The sequence below is a fragment of the Ahaetulla prasina genome, chromosome 1, assembly GCF_028640845.1.
Source record: "Ahaetulla prasina isolate Xishuangbanna chromosome 1, ASM2864084v1, whole genome shotgun sequence".
Classification (NCBI taxonomy): domain Eukaryota; kingdom Metazoa; phylum Chordata; class Lepidosauria; order Squamata; family Colubridae; genus Ahaetulla; species Ahaetulla prasina.
In genome coordinates this window covers 104,134,330-104,156,273 of record NC_080539.1, presented here as the reverse complement: position 1 = coordinate 104,156,273, position 21,944 = coordinate 104,134,330, and the positions used below count along the sequence as shown (strand labels likewise).

General features: G+C 36.8%; 1 protein-coding gene across 11 annotated transcripts in view; it reads left to right on the top strand.

The window, feature by feature from the left end:
* Window positions 1-21,944, top strand: part of PDE7B (phosphodiesterase 7B) — a 243,017-nt gene that overhangs the window by 164,208 nt on the left and 56,865 nt on the right. For 3 of the 11 annotated variants that reach the window (XM_058171260.1, XM_058171247.1, XM_058171221.1), the window contains one exon: window positions 15,371-15,436. The exons of 4 other annotated variants lie outside the window; for them this stretch is intronic. In XM_058171260.1, coding sequence (XP_058027243.1) covers window positions 15,371-15,436 — 66 coding nt within the window. Of the gene's footprint in view, window positions 1-15,370; window positions 15,437-15,642; window positions 15,703-17,155; window positions 17,232-21,944 lie in introns of all 11 variants that reach the window. 4 more of the 11 variants (XM_058171269.1, XM_058171285.1, XM_058171276.1 and 1 more) reach the window with 3 other exon arrangements.

Sequence of the window (21,944 nt, the reverse complement as noted above, 5' to 3'; positions counted from 1 at the left end):
TGTTCTTTGAATATTTTACTTAATAGCAATACTGAGACTTGTCTTCTTTTTTTTGTGTGCATCTCTACACATTAACCATAAATAAAAAGAAGGACTAGGGGAGACATGATAGCTGTGTTCCAATATCTCAGGGGTTGCCACAAAGAAGAGGGAGTCGGGCTGTTCTCCAAAGCACCTGAGGGTAGAACAAGAAGCAATGGGTGGAAACTGATCAAGGAGAGAAGCAACTTAGAACTAAGGAGAAATTTCCTGACAGTGAGAACAATTAATAAGTGGAACGACTTGCCTGCAGAAGTTGTGAATGCTCCAACACTGGAAATTTTTAAGAAAATGTTGGATAACCATCTGACTGAGATGGTGTAGGATTCCTGCCTAGGCAGGGGGTTGGACTAGAAGGCCTCCAAGGTCCCTTCCAACTCTGTTGTTATGTTGTTATGTTATGTTAAGTATTAGTGTTTTATGAATTTTTGCAGAAATTAATCTAGAATCTGCTACTTTTGATTCTGTGTATTCCTATTTATTGTTTAATAATATTTTGCAATGTTTACAAAGCGTTCAGAAAGGAATTAGGAGGAGGCAATCCACATGAAGTGATGGCCAGCAAATATCATGGTGTCTTGCTTTTTGAATACAGTAACCAGAAGTCCCTTCGGAACTGATTGCAGGAGGATTGGATAGCAGCATAACGGTAGAAGGTTGCTGTGCTTTTCAATCATATAGGAAGAATATCTTTGAAAGAAACAAGATAAGGTTAAGAGTGTAGCTGTTGCTTTGGAAATTTGGATTGCTGTTTCACATGATAGAGTGTTGAATGTAGAAGAAATGACTAGCTGGAGAGCCATAGCCAAGCAGCTGGACTTTCACATTAGTAATCAGCATGGAGTGGAATAGCAGTGGAGGAAATGAAATGTGAGTGTGTATGTGCACACATCCACATCCACAACCACAACCACAACCACAGGCGATAAAGGATAGAAAAATGTCAAGCTCCAAAGGGAAAAAAAATACCATGTGCATTTCTAATCTGGAAACAATTTATATTAAAATGATACTAAATTAGAAGGTTAGAAAGGGAGAGTGAGCTGTATATGATTTCTAAAGTAATTTGGTTAGGGAGGGAACAAGGAAAACCAAACAAGATTTTAAAGTTTTGTGGGGCAATTAGTAGTTGAATGTTCTGTGGAACAGACCTCAGTCAGAAAGGCATAAAGTAATCCTGCATCAGCCACATTTTGTGGGCAAGTGATACTGGAAAATATGGGGAGAACTACCAGGGCAGGAAAAATAATATTGCCATCTCTTCCTGTTAATTCAATAGAACACCGTTCTCCCTGGGGCTTCTAATGGCTCTTTTACGCTTGGAATAAAAATATATTCAAATGAACAGGAGGTGCAGTATGAGGAAATATGGTATTTACTAAATAGTGAGAGTTTGTTTTCTAAGATGCTAGAAAGGTTATTGGGTTATTGGAAAAAGTAAAAAAATTAATAAATTCCAAAGACATCAAATAACTCTGGTCACAGAGATATTTCAAGGTATTTTTTATATCCATATGATAGATGGATGTTTATTATAGAGAATACAGGAACAGTTCTAACTATTCAAGAACTATCAGATGTGACTTCATCTAAATTCATTTCGTCTAAATGTGACTTCATCATAATTTCCTGATTAGAATCAACAAATATCAGGACAGGTTAAGAATCGCTTGGACTTGTGTATAAATTAATTCCTTTTCAAATCCTTTCTTAAGTGTAATCTTAATTTTCTTAACTATTTTACATTAAATCTTGGCATTAAATTCTCATTTCCCCAATACTTACAATGTTCATTTTCTGTCACCGGCGTAGCCGCCTTTTTTCACTATACTGCGTTGGGAGTCTAATCTTTCTGGTCACTTTTCCCATGCAATCTGCATCCTTAAAGTTATAACTTTACAGGGCCTCTGTGGCTCAGACTGGTAAGACAGTCTGTTATTAACACAGCTGCCTGCAATTACTGCAGGTTCAAGTCCCACCAGGCCCAAGGTTGACTCAGCCTTCCATTCTTTATAAGGTAGGTAAAATGAGGACCCAGATTGTTGGGGGCAATAAGTTGACTTTGTATATAACTATACAAATAGGATGAAGACTATTGCTAACATAGTGTAAGCCGCCCTGAGTCTTCGGAGAAGGGCGGGATATAAATGCAAATAAAAAATAAACTTCTGGAGGCAAGTTGTTCCACTGATTAATTAGATCTCTTCCCTGTAAGCAGAGGTGGTATTCAGCAGGTTCTGACCAGTCTGGAGAACTGGTAGCGGAGATTTTGAATAGTTCGGAGAATAGGTAAATACCACCTCTGACCGCCACCGCCCCCATCTATTCTCTGCCTCCTGAGTCCCGGCTGATTGGGAGGAAATGGGGATTTTGCAGTAACCTTCCCCTGGAGTGGGATGGGAATGGAGATTTTACAGTATCCTTCCCTTGTCATGCACACCAAGCCACGCCACGCCCACCAAGCCACACCACACCCACCAAGCCACACCCAGAGAACAGGTAGTAACAATTTTTGAATCCCACCATTGCCTGTAACAATACTCCTAGACAAGACAGTTCATATTTGAGCAACTGGAACTGCCACCCAAGGGGGTCAGTGCAATGCAGCACAATGGAACAGGGCAGCCTCACTTAAGAGAATCCTTTACAAAGACTTTTTTTTGGAAGCTAATCACCTTCAAAGCTTGGCACAACCTTAGTATGAATCCAAACATACTGCATAGTCGTGCTCTTCTAAATCCAGAACTATGAACCCTTAATCCATAATACACATAGTCCTTGATTTACAACAGTTTGTTTAGTAACTCTTCAGAGTTACAATAGCAAAGTGGTAACCGTTCAATGGCAAACCATTCAAAGTTACAATGTTTTTCACAGTTACAACCTTGGCAGCATTTCCATGATCATTTGATCAAAAATCAGAAGGTTGGCAACTGGTTCATATTTATGACTATTTCTGTATCCGAAGGTCAGGTATGCACCTTTTGCAACTTTTTGAAAGTCAATGAGGAAGACAGATTCACTTAACAATTGGGTTACTAACTTATCAACTCCAATGATTCACTTACCAACTGAGGCAAGAAAAATTGTAAAATGGAGCAAAACACACTTAACAAATGTCTCACTTAACAACAGAACATATTGGGCTAATACATTACAGGTGGTAAACCTAATGATTTGTGGGAGCTAAAGCAATATGCAATATCTGGAACTTATATGAAGACAAGGGAAATGTGCTAAATGTTATCACCATTGTACCATGTATACTGGGATCCATTGTGAGTAGATTAAAAGCAAAATGGCTACTCCACCAGCTGGTTAATGAGATGCTAACTTTACCTCTTCTGATCAGAATTTTGCTGCATTTCTGGGTATAAAAATACAACCATGGAAAGATATCTTGATTAGGTGTTACTGATTATTACATGACATATTAATGAAATCCAAATATTGATCAAATCAACCATCTAAAATGGTTCAACTGTGTCATCTAATCCAGTTGCTTTGCTATTGTTGAAAATATTTCTTCAACTATGTTTCACTTGAAACATTCTGGGGTTCTTCCCCTATTTACAGCCCTTCCAATGTTACATTATCCACAAAATTGGAATGTCTGGAAATATGTGAGAACGAGTAAATTTTAAAAATTGTTCACCTTTGTTCACCCCACCGACCCGTACACTCTCACAGAGAGGGTCTCCTCAGGGTGCCGTCCGCCAAACAGTGTCGGCTGGCGGCCCCCAGGAGTAGGGCCTTCTCTGTGGGGGCAGCAACGCTCTGGAACGAACTTCCCCCTGGCCTATGTCAAGTGCCTGATCTTCGGACCTTCCGTCGTGAGCTAAAAACACACTTATTCATTCAAGTGGGACTGGCATAATAGTGTTGAATTTTAATTTGGGGTTTTGTAAATATTTTTAAAATTTTAAATCTAAATTTTTAATTATCAGCCTTTTATAATTTGCTATGTTTTAAATGTTGGTTTTAATTGTATATATCTTGTGTTTTATTTTTGGCTGTACACCGCCCTGAGTCCTTTGGGAGAAGGGCGGTATAAAAATTTAATAAATAAATAAATAAATAAATAAATAAATAAATAAATAAATAAATAAATAAATTTATTAAATTACTAGGATTGTCTACTGTATGAAAAATTTCCATCTGTTGTAGATAGATTCCAGATATAGCTCTTTAAATGTGCAGTGTTCGTAACTATTGTATTGTTCTCCATTTGTTATTGCACATCTTAAATAATTGTTTGCAATGCAAAAGTGAATGGCTGAATTAAAATGAAAAGTCTTTTTAATAATCCTTTGGTGAAGGATACCCAAGGACCAACCAATCTCTCAATTCATCAGAAGAATAAGGTTCACAAACAGGTTCACAGGCTTTAAAGAATTGACTAATAAAACTATTGATCGGAGAAAAGAATTTAGATTCTGCACATCTGTCATTAATTGGGTAACTATTATAAAAATGAGATCAATCTGAGATTAGTTAGTCCATCCATACCCCTCCCAAAAAAAAGATAACTCTCATTTCAAAACATAGGTGATTGGATACTAATAAGATGGAATTCCATTAGACTGAATTGGGGCTGGAAGGCAGAATCCATTAAGCTTGTATTTCATGAACACTAACCAAAATCATACTGTTTGAATCTACAGATAAACAAAAATACATCTCTATATGTTGTATTTTCAGTTTATTGAATTATAATGCAAATTTGGAAACAAAAATTATGTTTAAAATGAAAATTGTAGCTCAATTCAGTTCAAAATGTCATCCGTTGAAAACTGCATATAATTCATGTTCAAGGAAAAGTGTCTTCAAAGCTTCAAATTATGTATATATGAAAATGGGACAAAACTGAGCTATAAAAAAATAAAACTGGTCAAAAAAGGAAAAACTGAGTAAAAGTCTTGTTTTTATTTGATCTTATACTGAATCCAATATTTCAGTTGAAATTCAGTTTTTTTAAATACAGAAAATAAAATTTGTTCATTGATTTGTTTAAATCTGATGTATTTGTTCTAGGCTCAGTGATTATTATAACTATTGCCCATTTTTCTCATTCTCTTTTGCCTTTGTATTAAATCATTAGACTTCTATATCCACAACACAGGGACATGCACAATCATTTAAAGAGCTATTATATACAGTATATAGCAACAATGCAAAAATGTCTACTTCCCACATCAGGAAGATGCCATCAGGAAGTGATTTGTCTCCCTTTTTTTCATAGATCTTTTAACAACTTCACTGCATGAATGTTTCCCAAAATTGCAACACAAAAAAATGTAGCTTTTTTCAAATGACTGAGCAAAGAGGATTGAGGGATTTTTTTTTCCTGGCCTAAGGATGCAGCATACTTACCCTAGGCTTGTTCTACAGCAAGGAAGGACAACCTGGAGTTCTAAGGATGCAAGCAACTATCAGATCTTTTTGTGTGTATTTTTGAAGAATCCTCTGACCAATGTTCTTGAATATGTTGACATAATTTCTTGCTGTTTTTGTGGCAGGAAACAATTCCAAAAAAAAAATGTAGTCTAAGCCCAAAGAGAACAGAATGCTAAAACACCAGCCAATCATGGGAATCATGCACAGAAAAGCTTGGTCTCTTCACTTGGCATCATCACCCTGCCTACTCTAGCCCTTGCCACCCAAAAAACATTAAATGAAGACCCTAGCCCGTATCCCAATGAAGCAGGATAAAGATTTCCTAGTTATTTGCTGAAAGTTGGGTAACAAAGCATGTAGCTCAGCCACTGCTAATTTTGTTCTTATGTTTCTTGACCACGTTTACTACCCAGACCTCACAAGCCTTTTACTAATATTTCTGTAGGCTCTGTGTCCCTAGAAATATTCTTACATCTGGCTTTGCTTATGGTGAAATTATATGGTTTGGGAAAGGTCAAATTACTACAGCATTGATGGGAAGTGTATCCACTATATTTAGATAGCCTGTCGCGTACTCTCATGTGCAGAAGCACATATTATGTACTTCGTGAACAGCTTGCGTCATTAAAACCAAATAGTAAAAAACTGCAAGTAATCAACCTACCGAACCTAATATACAAATATTGTTTTGAAAATACCATTTTTATTTCCACCTATATAATATGAAGTGGCTCACTTTGAGTAAAGTATCAAATGCAATTGATGAATCGTCACAAAATACTGTACAAGGATGTTAGCAATGCTTGATACTTATGAATTAAGTGATCTGAGAATATTGTGTATTAATTTGTGTTTAAAGTTACTGAAATTAATTAGGCTTTCAGTTTTGCATGAAAGATGGATGTCACTGTTAAAATCTGTAATTCGGGAATAGCTGGAAAAAAGCTTCTGATATCAGAAATATATAGCAATATATATGGTTTTTTTTTATTAATTGCTGAAGGGTCTATTGGGGGAAAGGGAGCAAGAATATTTTGATGATATGAAAATAGAGACATACCACTCTGCTTTGCATTCTCCTTCCTAAACAATGAAGTTCACCAAGGAAAGAAATTTTCAGTCAGTGTCTTAGGATGCCATTGCAATTATGCCTTTGCTTCTTCGTATACAATGGTACCTTAGTACTCATTATTAATTTGGTTTGGGAGGCACGATGAGTACCAAAAACTATGAGTACCAAACAAATTTTCCCATAAAGAATAATGTAGTGAGTCACAAGCAGACAACATTGACAAGTTTTAGCTTGTGTGTTGCATACCAAACAAACGATGAGTGTTGGGATAAAATTTTCATGTCAAAATGCGTTGAGTACCAAATTTGATGAGTTTCAAAGCAGTTGAATACCAAAATGAAAATGCATGTAGGTTCTAGAATGGTGCAACTGAAATAATGTTTTTCTTTTGTTTTTATAAGGGTGTAATGGAAAGTAGTACACATCTGAACCACTTGGTAACTGGCATAAGGTAATGGAAGCTAGCCAATACATAAAAGCTTGAGGGAGGACTAGATAGAAAACAAGATGTAAAACACTGTAAGTAAAGCTAAAAATGTTCCTTGATATTAAAGGTATACAGTCATGACTCTGATGATACAGTTAATCAAAATCTTCTATGAAATTAGCATTCACATTTGCCATTAATATGGATGGGTTAAGTAGGTAGGTTGCGTGCATAGTGTGCTGTGTTTCATTTTGCCTGCAGAAGAGGTGAGAGGATTAAAAGATGCCTGTGTATGCACAAACTATGGTGCTTTCTACACAAATCCTACTAATGCTGTAGAGCTATGAATGCAAAGCGTATTCATTCAATGTTGCACGTTCAGGTTCCATTTAAAGTTTGTTAGTTGGCGCTGTAGTTTGGAACTTTGGAGAAGTCCTTGGATTTCATGCTCTTTTGCTTTGTGTAGCTTTTAGGTTGTTGTTGCTTCAATGAAACACTCTGTGTGGTTGATTTGTTAACCTTTGAGTTTGTGCACTCTATCCTTGCTCTTATAGCTTGTTGAAACTCACTTTAAAATTTGTGATGACTTCTGTGTTGATTTATGTATCCTTTGTGTTTGCTCTTCTGCATGGGGATGTGATGGAACTGTTGCTGAGTTTTTGCTCAGTCTTTGGTTCTGTTGATGAGATTTCAGAATTTCAGGCTTTGTTTACTAGTTGTAGAGCTGAGGGTAAATACTATATTTTCCTTCTTAATGAAAGAATGGAAGACAGCAGTTTTTGATGTAATTAAAAAGTATATCAAATATAATGCCTGAACTTGCTAAATACTTGAAATGGTTGCTTGTTCTGAGCATCAACTGCCCAACTACTGCAAAATTGGCCATTTTTTGTTGTTGTTCTTATTGCTGTTGTTGTTGTTGCTTCAATGAAACACTCTGTGTGGTTGATTTGTTAACCTTTGAGTTTGTGCACTCTATCCTTGCTCTTATAGCTTGTTGAAACTCACTTTAAAATTTGTGATGACTTCTGTGTTGATTTATGTATCCTTTGTGTTTGCTCTTCTGCATGGGGATGTGATGGAACTGTTGCTGAGTCTTTGGTTCTGTTGATGAGATTTCAGAATTTCAGGCTTTGTTTACTAGTTGTAGAGCTGAGGGTAAATACTATATTTTCCTTCTTAATGAAAGAATGGAAGACAGCAGTTTTTGATGTAATTAAAAAGTATATCAAATATAATGCCTGAACTTGCTAAATACTTGAAATGGTTGCTTGTTCTGAGCATCAACTGCCCAACTACTGCAAAATTGGCCATTTTTTGTTGTTGTTCTGAGCATCAACTGCCCAACTACTGCAAAATTGGCCATTTTTGTTGTTGTTGTTGTTGCTTCAATGAAACACTCTGTGTGGTTGATTTGTTAACCTTTGAGTTTGTGCACTCTATCCTTGCTCTTATAGCTTGTTGAAACTCACTTTAAAATTTGTGATGACTTCTGTGTTGATTTATGTATCCTTTGTGTTTGCTCTTCTGCATGGGGATGTGATGGAACTGTTGCTGAGTTTTTGCTCAGTCTTTGGTTCTGTTGATGAGATTTCAGAATTTCAGGCTTTGTTTACTAGTTGTAGAGCTGAGGGTAAATACTATATTTTCCTTCTTAATGAAAGAATGGAAGACAGCAGTTTTTGATGTAATTAAAAAGTATATCAAATATAATGCCTGAACTTGCTAAATACTTGAAATGGTTGCTTGTTCTGAGCATCAACTGCCCAACTACTGCAAAATTGGCCATTTTTTGTTGTTGTTCTTATTGCTGTTGTTGTTGTTGATGATGATGATGAATGATCATATAGGAAAGGAAATAAATAGCACAGCAAGTACACTTAAGCCTGATTCGCTTGTGTCCAAGTTAGAAAATGTTAATTGAAAAGAATACAGTTGAAACTATTTTGTCCAGTTGATTAGCTGAACCTCTAAGTACTTACTTAAAGAAATGAGAGAAACATCTGTTGAGAAGAGCAGAACTCTGATTTTCTGCTTCTATTTCAACTAATCCCTACAAGGATTTATTATTTTGAGCACGTTTTAAAATCATCCCTTGGGTCATTTTTTTCTTCTGTGTGTTACGTAGGTAGCCAGTTTCAGTAAACAAAATCTGTCAACCCCAACTATTCTTGGCATTCTGAGTTACAAAAAAGTAGCAAGCGGTTTACGCTAGTTTCACATTGTTTTCAGGGCTCAAACATTTTAAATGTTTCAAATATTTCCCATCAGAATGCAGTTTGAAGCAAAACTCATATCCTTAACAAAGAATTTTGCCAGGTAATCATTACATGTTGGCTTATCTTGTAATATTTTCTCTGTTTTCCTACTTCATTGGAACAGAAGAGTACATCAAGTGACTTATATTTAGATAGCAGTTTTATGTTCTTTATCTCCTAACTTTTTTTTTTTGCTTTATACTTTTCCCATTTGACTTCTGTAGATCTTGTTAGTTTGATCTCTGTGTCATGCTTTCATGAACAACTGAGATTTCCTTTGTCTGCTAGATTTCCAGTCTCTGATATATTCCTTATACGATGTTATGCATCATAAACATGAACTAGGAAAGAAAGGACTTCAGAGAGTTGAAAGCTACTCCTTCCAATTCTAGGCAGTTATGTCAGGCGGCTCTCTTTGATTGGACTGTTTCTGAATATCAGGTCAATTTGTAATAAAAAAGTATCCTTCTATTGTTGAACTCTATATGCTGTATATATTACTCAGACCTGGCTAGGCAGACTGGGACAAATTGCTTTAATTCAGAGCAACATTAGCATCACCAGGAGGATCAAGTGAAGTATTTATCTACTTTGTTTTATATATAAACCAAATTGTCAAATATTCTACCTCCATCTAGAGTAATAATCTGTGAGGCAGTTTTGAAGTATTGTTCATCATTTTGGGCTAGAAAAACAGAACAGGGTTCTTGTCAGTAGTGGGATTCAGCCGGTTCAGGCTGGTTCAGGCGAACCAGTAGTTAAATTGCTGGCTGGCCTCACCCTTCCCTGCCCTTTCCAGAAGTCCCCACACACCCTATTTTGGCTCCCATGTAAGTGCAGGGAGGCCTACAAGGCCCAAAACAAGCATGGGGGAGCAGCGTGCCCCCCGCTGCTTGTTTTCACTCCCAGGGGGCTTCAGAGAGGCCTCCTAGGCCCAAAATAGGGTGGCGGGGGCAGTGTCCCCCCTGCAGCCCATTTTCATGCCCAGGTGACTGCAGGGAGGGTTCCTAGGCCCAAAATGGGGTGTGGGGGTGCGGCATAATCCCACATGGCCCGTTTTCACTCCCAGGAGGCTGCAAGGAAGCTACTAAGCCCAAAATGGGGCATGGGATGGCGCCCCCCCATGGCCCAGTTTTGCTCCCAGGGATATGCCTCCGCCAAGTGCTGCCTGTCACACCCCCTGGCCATGCCCACCCACATAGTCATTAGGGCAGAGAACCGGTTGCAAAATTATTTCAATACCACCACTGGTTCTCGTGTCACTCAGTCTGCAGTCTCTGTTACGTATGTGTGTACCTTCAAGTTAGTTTTGACTCCTAGCAACTGTGTGAACAAATCCTTGCAATTTTCTTCAGACTTCAGAAGTAGTTATCTCCTTCCTAGTCTGAGATAGAGGGATTGGCCCAAGGTCACCTAACTCCAAGGTGAGACTGGAATTCACAATTTCCCAGTTTCTAACTTGATGCTTTAACTATTCCACTAAACCTAGTCTCTGTTGTTATGTGAATCCAGCTATCATGCCTCTTGAAGACAAATAGTAGCTCCTGCATAGCAATAGAGTGGACGAAGAGGACCAACTAAGGACTTAATAGCTGCCATGGCAACATAGGGTTACCCTAATACGTTACAATCCCAATCCATATGGCAGGGTATACTTCTGATAGGCTTTTTGCTGCAGTTTAACTTCAGAATAAGCTGGTAGTAGTAGATTATCCCTTTGGCATGACTGGATGATCTCTTTTACCAAGACTTTTGGCTCAATTTACTGTTACTAGCGACTGATTTTAAATAGGGTAGGCTTTAATGGGATTGTGGCGTTGCTTTATAAACTGATAATATCATGATTTCTAAATGGGACTGGATTTTGTTCATCCGTTGTTATCTTCTGATACCAAGTATATGCTTACACACAGCAAGAAGCTTAGAACACATTGAAAAATAGATAGTAAAGTCATGAAATGCAAATAGCACAAACCTTCCATTGAGGACTTGTATACTGCACGAGTCAAAAAGAGGGCTGTGAAAATATTTACAGACCCCTCACATCCTGGACATAAACTGTTTCAACTCCTACCCTCAAAATGATGCTATAGATTCCTGCACACCAGAACACAAGAACTGCACACCAGACACAAGGACAGTTTCTTCCCAAACTCCATCACTCTGCTAAACAACTAATTCCCACAACACTTTCAAACTATTTATTAAGTCTGCACGACTATTAATCTTATCATCGTTCCCACCACCCATCTCCTTCCACTTATGATTGTATGACTGTAACTTTGTTGCTTCTATCCTTATGATTTATATTGATATTGTTTCCTGATTGCTTATTTGTACCCTATGGCTATCATTAAGTATTGTACTTTATGATTCTTTTCTTTTATCTACGCTGAGAGCATATGCACCAAGACAAATTCCTTGTGTGTCTAATCACACTTGGCAATACAAAAAAAATCTATTCTATTCTAATAATTCAGCTTAAAGTTATACTTAAACAACATCTGCATCTGTAAGCGTTTATAATAGCAGGATCAAGCATTCTCTTTACTGACTAAACCCACTGCTTATAAACAGTGACTTAGAGCTGTCCAATAGCAAAAAAGATCCTGTTAACCAAGAAATGGAAATGATTTCTCAGTCACCATACCAGGCTGATGCTGGTAAACAACATCTACTTAGCAAAAAGTCTTTCCAAGATGAAAGGAAGCTCAAACATCCTGCTTTGTACACAGAAGGCATTGTGCCTTCTCCAGTAGACAGACATTCATTAACTATTAGAGGAATTATTTTCTAACAGCATTTCCCAGTCAGACTCCAGTGACTCAATTCTTAAATATTTCTTTTAAGAGGATATTTTTCCAGACTTCTGGAAATCTACCACCAAATATTTGTGTCACACCTTAGGCACTAGTATTCAAGACATCTTGTGGATCGCTAATTAAGGTTTGCATAATACCACAAAATTGCAAGCATTCCTTTGAAATAAGAAAAAATGCATACAGCCCTGTGGGAGTAGATGAAATGGGGGTGCTTACCTTAAAAGCAGTGTTAAATCAGAAGTTACAAGTAGTGATGTTTGGCTGCGAGGAATTTTTCAAGATCGGAGGTAGGCAATGTTCCCCTTAGAGAACACGTCAAAAATTATTCAGGTTCCCAAACAGTTTCTTTATTTAAGCATGATTTTATAAAAAGGGATAGAATGAATAACAGAATCTGATGACATGATCCTGAAGTCAGGAATACCTGCACCATCAGAGTCATAACAGGGAACGTGGGAGGAGAAAATAGTTATTGAGCTTGTTTCAATTCATTTATCAGTGGTTTAGGGTCATAGTCAAGATTGCTCCGAAAACCTTTTAACAGAAAAATGGGCAAATAATGGCTTGATCAGCATTTTTTAAAATATAAATATAAAAATATAAAATTGATTTGGACTTCATGTTTTAAATATAATCAGTTTTCCTACTCCCCCTCCTCTTGTTTTCTATCTTCTTCCCTTTAAGTTGGCCAGAGGCGTCATCATCAGAGCCAATTTGTGTTAAAGGCAGAGAGCTAAAGACTCTATTCTAGTCTTGATTTAGAGTTATTTTGGCCCAAATCACTAGTTGATATGTGGTTTCTACCATATCAAATACAGCAGCCAAAGCATGTAACCAAAGATGTACATCTCTGCTATGCGTCATATACTTGTAAACACACTACAGAAATTCCTTGAAAGTTAATATTTGTCCTCCAATCTTTTCTTCTTCTTCTATTGAATCATGTCCAGTTCTAAGAGACTGCCTGGATAAATTCCTGCAGTTTTCCCAGCAAAGTTTTTCAGAAGTGGTTTGCCATTGTCTCCTTCCTAGGACTGAGATAAAGTGAATAGCCCAACGTTAGCAATAGCAATAGCGCTTAGACTTATATACCACTTCACAGTGCTTACCAGCCCTCTCTAAGCGATTTACAGTCAGCATATTGCCCCCAACAATCTGGGTCTTCATTTTATCCATCTCGGAAGGATGGAAGGCTGAATCAACCTTGAGTTGATCAGGATCAAATTCCTGGCTGGGCAGAGTTAGTCTGCAATACTGCATTCTAACCACTGTGCCACCATGGCTTCACTGTGGTTACCAATCTAGCTTCATGCCCAAGGTGAGATTAGAATTGATTAGCCTTCCACTTTCTAGCCTAATGCCTTAAAAACTACACCAAACTGGCTTCCTTCCAATCTTACATTTTATGAAAAAAGGGGCCCCTTATATAATTTGAAGAATAGGGTTTCAAGAGATTCCTTTTTGCGTCATAGTCTCATATACAAAATTTTAAGTGTCATTGTGACACATTATTTTCTCTTTCTGTGGGGGGTGGGGTGGGAGAGTGTAGATGAAGCAACATCCCTAAGGATATATGTAATGGAAAATAATAGTGTGTGTGATTGATAAAAGGTCGTGTATAGCCTGGTCATGAATGATTCCTTGTAAAAGATCAAAGAAAATTTCTACACCCAAATTCCTAAATCTCCCTAAACAAATGGGACAAGGCATATGACTGGTCTGACATTCTGTATAGTTCTTTATGTAAACTTAGCATTTTCCCTTTCCCATAACAGCTCCCACTGTTTTATCCCACATGGTTACATCCACGGTAGATGAAATGCAAGTTGTTGAGAATGAGTTGAAAGTGCTTGAAGGATCCTCTTTTTTTTTTTTTTTGCTTTCTCTGTGTGTCTTTCTTCTTTTTACTGTAGTTCTATTTTCTGTTTCCCTGACTGGGAAGAAGACTGATATGGCCAGAGGTCTTAATTGCTTGTTTGCAACATGCTTTAAAATTAGTCTGAAGGCAGTATGAAATTAGGCCAAAGACTAAATGTTTGGACATCCCTGCTTTAGGTTATTGTGGACAAAATATGGCATTATAATTTTTAAAAAAGAGATGACCATTAGTGTCTGTTCAGTGAAGGGGTGTGTGTCTCATTGCCAAAAGAATAGAATAGAATATTGGCCAAGTGTGATTAGACACTCAAGGAATTTGTCTTGGTGCATATGCTCTCAGTGTACATATAAGAAAAGATACCTTCATCAAAGTACAACATTTACAACACAAATGATGGTCACAGGGTACAATTTAACACTTAATGATAAGCATAGGGTACAAATAAGCAATCAGGAACAATCAATATCAATATAAATCATAACAGTATATTGTATATTGTATATTTTATACAATATATATATACAATATATATTATACAATATATATAATATATTGATATTTCTTCCATGAGGAGTGGCTCAAATGCAGCAATAGAAAATGCATAAAGTTTCTTAAAAATGAATTTGAACAAATTGTTGCTTCCTTGCCTTGTTTGTGACTTCCTTCACTAACAAACCTTTACTCCTAATGTTTTTTTTTTCATTGCACAAGATATATCATAGAAAATGGGGCTCTATCAAAGCAGGAGATAAGCATCCATCCTCTTTGCAGCAAAATAATCCTTCCATTATTGACTTCTTGTCTTTTGTCTCTTATTCTTTCTTTGGCAACAAAGACAATATATAGAACGTGATCCTTTTAAGCATGATTTCTTGTAAAGATTGTCAAAGAAATAGGAGGGACTGTAATTGGAGTCGGGGAGAGAACAGGATTTTCTTAGCAATCTGTGACAGCTGTAATATAATTTAAATTATTATTAAAAGAACGCAGTTATAAAGCTGTCCTCTTCCCATAGATTTTCACACAAAAGAGAGATGTTAAATCTGCTCTACAGTTTCAGAGCAGCTGATTATATCTTATTTCTTGTCCACATGACAAGACATTTTAAAGAGGGCACAAAAACCACAACATGCAAAAGTACAGCATGTTCCAGGCAGCACAATTTAAATTTCTTTCTCCCTTTTATACAACTATCATGCTGTAACTTTTATAACTGCAATATTCTTGGTTGGTACGTGATTTTTCTCTAGCTGTATAAAACAGTGTTAATAACCATTCCAATGAGAGTAAATTATATGTAAATATTTATTTTGTTGGCTTTCTACACTAATGGTATTACTTTATATTACTTTCCTGAACTAACAGTACTTTAGATCTGAATCAATGGCTCCCAAAAGATTCTACTAATGCAGTTACACATTTCCTGAAAACACTTTCTACCTCTCCATTTCAAACTCTTAACTTTTCCTTTTGTAGATCAGATGATCCTCTTAAGTGTTGCTGAACTGAAAGTCCAAGCAATCTCACGCAGTCTGGTTCATGGTAAGAGATGCTGGAAGTTACAAAATCTTTTGTACTACCAAGTAACCGGTCCTCAAAGAAGATTTCGTGGGGCTGTATGGTTGATGAAGTCAAAGCCAGTACTAGGTGATCCCTCTGGAAAACAGTGTTCTACACTAGACAGAGGTGATGAAGTTTGTAAGATACATTGTAAGATATATAGGGGTGTCCTCTTCTCATTCATGCAGGTGTATGAAATTCAGTTGAGAAGCTTAGAGAAGAACGCTTTTAACATCTTCCATAAAAAGGTAAAGGTTCCCCTCGAACATATGTCTTAGTCATTCCCAACTCTAGGGGCGGTCCTCATCTTTGTTTCAAAGCCGAAGAGCCAGCACTGTCTGAAGACGTCTCCGTGGTCACGGTGCCAAAGGCGCACGGAACCCTGTTACCTTCCCACCAAAAGTGGTTCCTATATTTCTACTTGCATTTTTTACGTGCTTTCGAATTGCTAGGTTGGCAGAAGCTGGGACAAGTAATGGGAGCTCACCCCGTTAGGTGGCACTAGGGATTTGAACCGCTGAACTGTCGACCTTTCATTTGACAAGCTCAGTGTCTTAGCCACTGAGCCACCTCGTCCCTATAACATCTTCCATAGAGAGCTTTAAAGTTAGCTTTTCTCTAACGTAATATCTTGTAAATATGTTTGATTTTATTTCCCCAGCCACCATGTCAAATGAGATGTCAGCCAACATGTCACCTCTACAGACCAAGAAACCAATTCCACAGGAAGGCTAAAACTGCTTTTGTTGAGATTGGGTATATCATATCAGACCCTTGAAATTCTGATTATGGTGTACCTTTTCCTCCCCTCTTCCCTTTTACAGTATATTCCAGTGAATTAACACTTCCGATGGGGTCTCATTGCTCTGGATTTAAAAAATATTTCTGCTCTTTTTACCTAGGTAATGGTTGTTGCATATTTCCATCAGGCCCATATGCCTTACTCTCTATAGCAGCATGATAATTAACTAGGATGACTAGAAGTTGAAATCCAATCCATTTGAAGGCTGAATTATGTGAAACTGCAAAGATTATTTTCCAGACAATAATGGGGACTGAGATAATCTGATAGAATTTCAGAGAGATACTGCAGGAGAGTATCAATCTTCTGATCTAACATAAATTAAATTCCTTGATATTATTTTATTGTTGCACATAACGCCTCTTAAACCAAACATGTCTTTCTGATGGCATGTGGAAGTAGCAGCACAAAGAAAAAGTGCAGTTTCTTTAAGCAGCAGGTGCTGCATAAGGACTCAGAATTACCTGTTCCCCCTTTGAATCTGGGTCGCTGTCCAACCCTGTAATAAGCAAAGTGTTCAGTGACAAATGGAAGAGTGCCATTGTCTTAATCTTGTCAAGAATCGGTTTCTGCACAGGAATCTCTGGATCTAGCTTTATGGCTTCAAATTATTATTATTTTTTTATAAATTAGCTTTCCTAAAGTAGATACCATTGTAAATGACTTTTTTCCTTTAAATGTATGATTTCCCCAATTAGATAGGGAAATCAGGGAAGAGGAGAGGAAATCAGGAAAGTAGGTGCAGCATCATATTCCTAGTTTATATTACAGTGGGATTCTTCCTTTACTTTACATAGTAAAGAACCAGAGTTAGAAAAAATACCTTAGAGCTTTGATTCCTTTGCCTAGCATGTAGCTGTAGTAGCATATAACCAAAATGTTTATCTGTTTTTGAATAGATGGATGGATGATAGATGGATGGACGGACGGACAGACAGACAGACAGACAGATAGGATGGGGGATAAGCCATTGGGGTGAGTTAAAGGAGAAAAAGAAGCACAACTTTGACCAAGCTGCGTTGTCATGAGGCCCAATGAGCTGATCTAGTTGCTAGCTAAGGCTATTGTGGTAAATTATGGAGGCAGCAGTCCAAATCCAGTCTGCTACCCTGTTTCCCCAAAAATAAGACATCCTCTGATAATAAGCCAATTGGGCTTTTGAGCGCATGTGATAAAATAACCCCCCCTGAAAATAAGCCCTCCCTGAAAATATTTAAACGCATGCACAGCCGGTCCCTGCCATTTTCTCTGGTTTCTTCCAAGTGCCAAAATAATAAGACCTCCCCGGAAATAAGGCCAATCACTTATTTCAAGGTTCAAAAAAATATAAGACAGGGTCTTATTTTTGGGGAAACATGGGATATAGGTGCAGGGTGCTTGGTGCTCTTTGAGCTTGGTTGTTTCTTTGAAGTTCTTTGATTACCAAACTAGGTAACATCATCAGTGCTAGTATGAAATGGGACCCGCTCTCATTTTATATATTAGTCTAGTAGCTTGCCCTATCAGTGTTGGTAGGAGTGGTCTTGGTGATTCCTTGAGTTGATTATTGTTAGCTTGTTTGACTGCATTGATAGTTCCTGGATTGTGGTTTTGGTTGTTTCTTGATTGTTGGTCTAATGTTAACTTTGATCTCTGTTCATCTGAGTGTTGATTGCTGATGAGGAGGTGTTTAAGTCTTTTTGTTTCCTTTTTGGTTTTTAATTGTCTCTTTTGAATGATATGTAGATGTTGTTTATCTCTATGTGCCTGTTGACTGTCAGGCTTCCAATAACATCAAGATTTACATAACACCAAGATTAACATTAGATCAATGCTAATCCAAGGGGTATTACAATGGCAAGGTTTTTGTGATATTTTAAAACAATAATTTGCATTGATTATACTAGCGTATTTATTAGTAAACCAACGATGACTTCTCCCAAGATGGCTGCAGAACAGTAGTAACTTTTCTTTCTCCTGCTGGCAATCTGCTAATTTTGCTGCCAAACCTGGGTTGTTTTTTTGTTTTGGTTTTTTTGCAGTACTGCTCCCTGGATTTGAATGGGAGCAATTAGGAATAACCCAGGATGGCTTTCAGACAGCCGTGGACCCACCTGGGAAGGGGAGTCTTAAAGATTCCAGTTCCCTCTGGGAAAGGTCGGAAAATAATGGGCATCCATCTTTCATCTTTTATTTATTTATTTGTTTATTTATTTATTTATTTATTTATTTATTTATTTATTTATTTATTTTGTCACACAGTATACAGTATATGAGTGTAAGCATGAAATAACTATACAATATATAAGTATATATATAAGTATGAGTATGTAATAACTAAATTAATTGAATATAAAGAAAGGAAACAATAGGACAGGAACTGTAGGCACTCCTGTGCTCTTATGCACGCCCATTATAGACCTCTTAGGAATGGGGTGAGGTCAATAGTAGACAGTTTTTGGTTTAAGCTTTGGGGATTTTGGGAAGAGACCACAGAGTCAGGTAGTGTATTCCAGGCATTAACAACTCTGTTACTGAAGTCATATTTTCTGCAATTAAGATTGGAGCGGTTAACATTAAGCTTAAATCTATTGTGTGCTCGTGTATTGTTGCAATTGAAGCTGAAGTAGTCTTTGACAGGAAGGACATTGTAATAGATGATTCTATGAGTTAAACTCAAGTCATGTCGAAGACGGCTTAGTTCTAAATTTTCTAAACCCAGGATTTCAAGTCTGGTGGCATAAGGTATTTTGTTGTATTCGGAAGAGTGGAGAACTCTTCTTGTAAAATATTATATCTTGGCAGTTCATTTTCTTAAGCATGCCTTTTAACTTCACTTTTCAAAGCTTTTGTTTTATTTTGCTTTTTATCCTTAAAAATTGCGCTTTTATCTTTGTCAAGATACCTAGAACACCAATGTATCAGGCAATGGACAAGCAAATATGTCAGACAGTTGAAAAAATACACTTTGGAAAAATCTAATACTTATCTGAATGCTTTTTTTAAAAAAGTTTGATGAAATGATAATGGTTGTGGAAAATATTCAGATGGATCTAGCAATAGATAAATTAGACTCACAAAAAGAATGTGATCTCAAAGCAATAGATTCATGGGGTGGGGGGGAATGACCTCTACAGACTTAGAATTCACAGATTTAGATTTAAAAAGATTGGGGAATGGATTTATCATATTTAACTGCAAAACAATTCCATCTGGATTTTTGGGGTGGAAGATAGACCGACTTTGGAGATTGGACATATATTTAACAGAGGAAAATTGATTAAGAGATGGTATTAAGAAACAAATGTGGATATTTGATCACGGATAAATCACTGTTATCTTTTGGGACGATTTGGGATAGATAAAATGCTATGGTAAATTTTCTATAAGGTGATTACAATAACAGTTTGTTAGAGAGGGTTTTGAAACTTTATTTTTGCCTTTCTTATTATTACTGTTCTTCCTATTAATATAGATGTCAGGCTAATAAATAGTTTAAAAATTATTGGGGCCTCTTTTGCAAGGGGCTGGAAAGTAGAGGTGAAATCCATTTACCTTCGCTACCGGTTCGGAAATGGGAGCATGTGTGTACTACATGCGCGCAGAACCTTCTGCACATGCACAGATGCTTAAAAAATGGGATGTAATGATGTCCCGGCGGGTGGATGGAGCCTCCCATTGCGGCACTACTGGTTCAGCTAATTGGATAGAACCGGGGGGATTTCACCGCTGGTGGGAAGCTAATATTGTAATATATTAATCAGTATTCAACTAGGGAAGATAGTATGTATGTATGTGTTAATTTTTTAATACACTTTTCTTTTTTAATGTCTTGTTTGTTTTGTGGGGTTTTTTACTGTTTTTTGAAAGATTTTTTTTTAAGTTTTGTATTTGCCTTTTGTAGTTTAACTTTTTTTTTAATATTGATTCTCACTGGCTCAAGCCTTCCATTCTTCTGAGGTAGGTAAAATGATTCCCCCCAGATTTTGGGGGGAAATATGCTGACTCTGTAACCGTTAGAGGGGGCTGTAAAGCAATGTGAAGCGGTATATAAGTCTAAGTGCTATTGCTATTCAAGCCTATGTTATGTCTTCTAAACTGACTGTAAACTATTCTTTAGCATTACAAATACCTGATTCCTATTGCATTTACCTTAGACCAAATTAAACCGAATGTTGGCAGTGTCCAATAAGTTCTTCTGTTTTGAAAACTTTGTTTTCTTTTATGGGGCACTGACCACAGGCATATAGAGGGCAGGGGTAAAAAGCCCAAATCATGACATTTGGTTCATGACATCAGCCAACACAATGATGACACTTAGGTACCTACCTTGTAGAAAAGCAATTTTGTATACCAAAATTATGCATACATTTCACATGTTTCCAGATTCTAAAATAATTCTCTGATTTTGCTCAATATTGTGCAGTTACTGTATGTGCTTTTACACGTTTTAATTGGCAAGCTGTTGGCTTATGTAAGGTTGGGGGGGGGTCACAGTTTTAGAGATCCAGTAGAGAAGCATCTGTGGCTATATGCATATATATATATTGGAGGTGGTGACCCTTTGAGAGCTGTATGCAACAAAATTTCATTTTACTGTATGCCGAATAGTGTACATTTAAAGTGACAGTGAAGTTATTCTAAGGCTAATTACTTCAAGAACTGCAGAGCATTTCCATCTCAACATTTTAAACTATCCATCCATTATGCATAAGCATCCAGTCTCAAAATAGAATAAAAATAACATAGTCACAAGAATACCTATTATCTGGAATGGAATAAAATGCAGAGATATGATTACAGGATTTTCCTGCCAAAACAAGTACACTTACTGGGGTTTTTTTTCCTTCAACTTTGACCTGTGCCTTATGAAATACGGGCAATCAGGGCAACAAAATAATTGGAAAAATATTTGGTATTGTACAAATAGCATGAGGATGTGATGAGTTAAGGAATGTATTTGCAGAGAAAGTTGCCAGAAAAGAGTTAACCGAAGACTACTTTGTTTTGGAATTCAAAATGGTATATGAAAAAGTGAAACTTCAGCCACAAAATCTCTGTTGCTGTTGTTTTTGTTTTGTTTTGGTTTTTTGCTTGCATAAAATGGGGAATATTAAAGTGCAACTAAGTGCATGTTGAATAAATGTTTAAAACAATTCTTCGGTTAATACAGACGTTTCAGACAATTTACAAATAAAAGAGAAATGTGTTGTCTACTACATTCCTGATGCATAAAAATTATTAAATTAATGTAAAAAGGAAACATAACAAATAATGATAAAAGAATTGATGTCCAGCCAAGGATTATATATAATAATGCTTGTGTTCTTTAGTACAAAGAAAATAAGTCTAATGCAGTTTACTTAGTATTTAGTATAATATGATCAATCCATCTCAATGCATGTTATTTCTCTTTTGGGAGCTGTGTTTGATTAAGAAAAAAAACTGTTTTATAGTTCTAATTTAAATGTATGTTTTTGTGTTAAGTAGATAAATAGCCAAGCATGAATGTTTTTTTTCTTTCTTCTTTTTCTTTTTTACAAAACTTGTATTCAGCCACATCAGGGGTCAAACTAGGCAGAACCCTAATTGCATGCATGTAATTTTAAGCATTAAGGAAAGAAATGCTATGGATCAAAGTTTGCTGTGATGTCATTTAAATGCAAAGTGTGTAGCACAATTTTCCTTTGAGGAAAATTTGGTGTATAA